A 4,214-nucleotide genomic window follows, 5' to 3' on the forward strand; every position below is an offset into this window, starting at 1 on the left:
TTCAGTTCTCCAGAGAAACAGTGGATGAATTAAGCAAAAGAGATGATGGGTGGACAGGGCGATGAGCCGCCACCCCGATACTCGTCTGGACGGTCATATGAGGTTTGCTAATGATGGCTCTTGTTCTCTTACTTTTCAGGATCCACCGTGCTCTGGCAGTGGCTCTTCTTCTAAGACCTCAAGCACCCCAGCCTCCCTTCCTGCGCACACGCCCGCCATGCCGAGACGGTCCCGTCTCCCAGGATGGTTCTCCTGCAGCTTCTGAACCTTATGGCACCCTGCTACTTTCTCTGCCTTCTTGCTGTGACATTCAGCCTCCAGCTGTTCATCTTCCTGCCTGGGATGTGTGAGGAGCACTCGCTGCCTCTTTCCGGTCTTCTTCACAGTTTCCTCTTGGTCTTCTTCCTGGTCAATGTCATAGGAAACTACTTTCTAGTCATTTGGAACAGTCCTACGTCCCGTGGGAAGAGTGCAGATGCGGAGATGTCTGAGAAACCATTTTGTCATATCTGCACCAGAATGATGTGGGAGCAGGAACATCATTGCTTCTTCACTGGGACATGCATCGGCCGCAGCAACCTGCGCAGCTTTGTGCTGTTCTGCCTGCACGCCTCCTGCAGCTGCTTCCATGCTGTGCTGGCGGGAGTGGGATACATCTCCCACAGCTTCTCGCTGTCCTTCTCCAATCCTCTGACTTTCCTCCGGCTCCTTCCTCTCTCCGTCACACGCTTCTTCTCAGGTCAGACCCTTTGCTCATTGACTCGGACATGGGTCCTAGCTTTCATACAGTACCCATGACTGGATGAGGTGAATGTATTGGTGAATGGCTCATGCATGGATGTAGCACAGCTTGTCATTTCACTGCAGTCCCATGTAACACCAGATATAGCCCGAATTGTGCCCTACTGCAGAAAACGCATGATACTACAAAATGCCGCTAAGTACGGGCTGACGGCGCCGATGTCTGTGGACACTGCACTATGCTCTACCGCACAGGTGCACAAGCTGCAGCACGGGGGCCACATGCGGCCCTTGATACCATTCTGTGTGGCCCCCAACCATCTGGCAGCAGACACGTATGTCTGTCTTGTGGCTGCTCACATGTATTTTCCCCATTAGATGGGAGTCCCGGAACTGTCACCAGACCTTACTGGTAAATACTGCATGTTCACTCGGCAATAAATACAGTTTTCAGTTGTTAATACTACTTTAAATTGTCATTTCTGCCCTCGTGATTGGTTCAGTCTGGCAACGTGGCCCCCATGGGGTCGCCCATTGTCAGCAGGAGTTCACATTGACAGAGGGCCAGCGGTAAGACGCGACGGTGGGGCTGTCCTCCTAGCCATGGGCTCCGCTCTGGAGACTCCTAGTCTGTTCTCCATCAGCATCTGTCCAGCAGGCAGGTCTCAGGGATGTGACTGCAAAGTGTGACACCAGCAGATGGCGAAAATATGTCCGGATTTATTTATCCAATTTCAGGGATAATCGGGGCTCGGCCCTCTGGATGGCGACACATTACATGTACAGCTCATCCTGCTCTGCAAAGAGTTAAGTTTTCTGGGCTCTGGTGACATTGATAAACCTTGCCCCAGTTTTGTGCCTTCTTATGACAATGACACATGAGGGCCCGGTGCTATTTATAGGCAGGGTGGGAGAGGACGGAGCTGGCACTAAAAGCTGCCGTCTGTCATGTCTGCCCCATATACCACATGCTGAGCCTCACCACACGTTTCCAGGACGCTCTTACTCCATCACTAATGCATCATCGCCATTATCCGCAGACGAGCTTCTCTGACTCAAGCCTTTGCTCTTCCGCAGGTTCTCTTCTTAGTTCGGAAATGCTGGCCGTCCTGATGCTTTACCTCTGGTTCGGGGTGGGTTTAGCCTGTGGTGCCTTCTGCTGTCACCAGCTGCTGCTGATCTCCAGAAGACCAGTGTGCCAACAGAACCCGTCCACAGACAGCAGCCCCAGCAACTGGATGGACAACATGACAAGCGTCTTCGGGAAGAGGTGGATGATGGCGATACTTTTTCCTAGCCTGAAGGAGAAGTGAGGACAGGCTAAGCGGTTTGACCTAGTCTAGTGTCACCATAGACTTTTGCTGGGACATGCCGCGTCGATGACCTCATTGCTTTGCATTTACGGTGGGGATTTATACGGTTGCACTTTGCTTAAGGGACCTCATGTAGTAGCTTGTAGTGACTGCTGAATCCTCTCAGTGACTTGCACACAGTTAGACCTCCCAATATATTGTCCTATAGCAGACACACACTATGAATAGCGCTTGAAGCTACTTCCACCAATAACTACAGTGGCCTCCAGGTAACACCATGCATTTGTCATACCTTCAGCTAGCCCTGCATGTTTATGGACCGCTCACAGGGTCCTTCCTCTGATCTATACCATCAGATGTGTATAACGAGAGCCAATCAATAACCAACATCACTTGTTCCAACCAGCGGCTCAACCATGAAAAAAAGGACTCACTATTCCATTGATATCTTATAAATAGCCAAGTGCTATCCTTCAGAGGACGTCCCATCAGTAGGACGTGTTACCTACATCAGGCAGATTCGACCTCCCAGTGGACAGAGATCCTGTGCAGGTGGCTAAACGCAGTCCTCAGCCTGATGAAGGCCTGCCCAGCGCTCTGTAACTCTAGGAGGTCCCCACTTCGGACAGGCTGTTACAGGGGTCTCCTGATAAGCTGGTCATAGGTCGCTCCACTCCTGGGCTCTGGAGTAATCTGCTGGAATCTCTGGAAGAATCAGCATCATGGACTCATTTACCCTCCAGGTGCCCATTGAATTCAATGGCCTGCCACTGTGAATATGACTCTTCTGCCAGAGAAGCTCCTTGTAGCTGCTGTCTGGATAATGGTGGGGGTCTCTGAGCCCCTCTATCTACAATTCTGTGTATATAACAGTGAGGCCCTTTAATGAGTAGTTAGCCTGGATGCCAGCAGTATAGGGGGGGGGGGGGGGGGGGGGGGGGGGTGCACTCGCCACACGACCTCCACCATCTACATACTGCCAGTTTCCTATATCCCATTATGACTCTGTATTGGGGGGTGGGCATCTGCACTCATCTGGGTCTCCAGCGGGATATTTCCCCATCACACTGGTTGAACTTGTACTTTGGCATCCACCCTCTGCCCTTTCCTGGGGATCTTGTCCAGTGATGCCCCGACAGACCCACATGAAGGACCACCAACGTCTTTTCTTTTTTGTAGATTCCCTCACTTTAGATCCACCTGCAGGACTTAAGAACAGCCATCCTCTTTCTTGTTGACCTGTTCAGATGGTTTCTTCTTGATGTCCTGGTGTCACTCCATTCACCGCCGCGCACACATGTCCACAGGACAGCTCTGATCCGGGGAGACAGGGCTACTCCTTTCTGTGTCTTAAGACTCCGATCTGCTGCTACGTCCTTAGAATAAGTTGTCGGGTATTTATTTCATATAAGATATGAAATTATAAAAATTATGATTTCATATTTTTTATGAAAAATAAAAAAATAAAAATGGAAAATGTAATTGGCGGACATATAAACACCAGTTCTTTTATTGATGAGATCTAAAGTTAATTTGTGCAGCTAATGAAACAGGGTGCAAGTAATTATACAAAATATAATTTATTATAAATACAAGCAGTACAAATGGCATACAAGTGAATACAAAGATAATATCAAAATTGACCACAAGATGGTGCTCCACCGTTTACAGGCTGACTTAAGTACAATACAATACTACTTTTTCCTTTTATCAAATTATTACCGATTAATATACTGGTAATCAAAATATTATAATGCAACAACAACAAAAAACGATAGAAATGAATCTGTGGAAAATCCCTTATGCTCAATCAGAGAATATGGCAGTAAGAGACACCTTATAAATACGCCCGTTGGCCTAACTACGGATAATAAAATCCGATCAGAGATGCCACTCTGATAGCAATATTACAGGAATTCTAATGATGTGCACGGTCATTAAAATTTCCCATAAAATTATTGTTTTAACACTATTGACCCACTAATAATGGGGTCTCAACTGTATGCCAATTGGAGCGATTTATAATTACTGCAAGTAAAATAGGTTATACATTACCCCTTGCTTTGGGATAAAGAGCTTTTAGAAGGGACCCAGCTTTCCAAGATTCAGATCTATCCCGTCCTGTGGTACGTTCCTGACGTGTGAAGTGATGCTGATGAA

The 4,214-nt window shown here is 48.0% G+C and overlaps 1 protein-coding gene across 1 annotated transcript; it reads left to right on the forward strand.

Moving 5' to 3' along the window:
* The first annotated feature begins 59 nt into the window (after positions 1–59).
* On the forward strand, positions 60–2,447 carry ZDHHC22 (zinc finger DHHC-type palmitoyltransferase 22). Its single transcript, XM_044275001.1, has 2 exons — positions 60–739; positions 1,819–2,447. The coding sequence occupies exons 1-2, from the start codon at positions 244–246 to the stop codon at positions 2,052–2,054; spliced, it is 732 nt and encodes a 243-aa protein (XP_044130936.1). The 5' UTR covers positions 60–243; the 3' UTR covers positions 2,055–2,447.
* The last annotated feature ends 1,767 nt before the right edge of the window (positions 2,448–4,214 follow it).

This window comes from Bufo gargarizans, unplaced genomic scaffold, assembly GCF_014858855.1.
Source record: "Bufo gargarizans isolate SCDJY-AF-19 unplaced genomic scaffold, ASM1485885v1 original_scaffold_2216_pilon, whole genome shotgun sequence".
Lineage (NCBI taxonomy): Eukaryota > Metazoa > Chordata > Amphibia > Anura > Bufonidae > Bufo > Bufo gargarizans.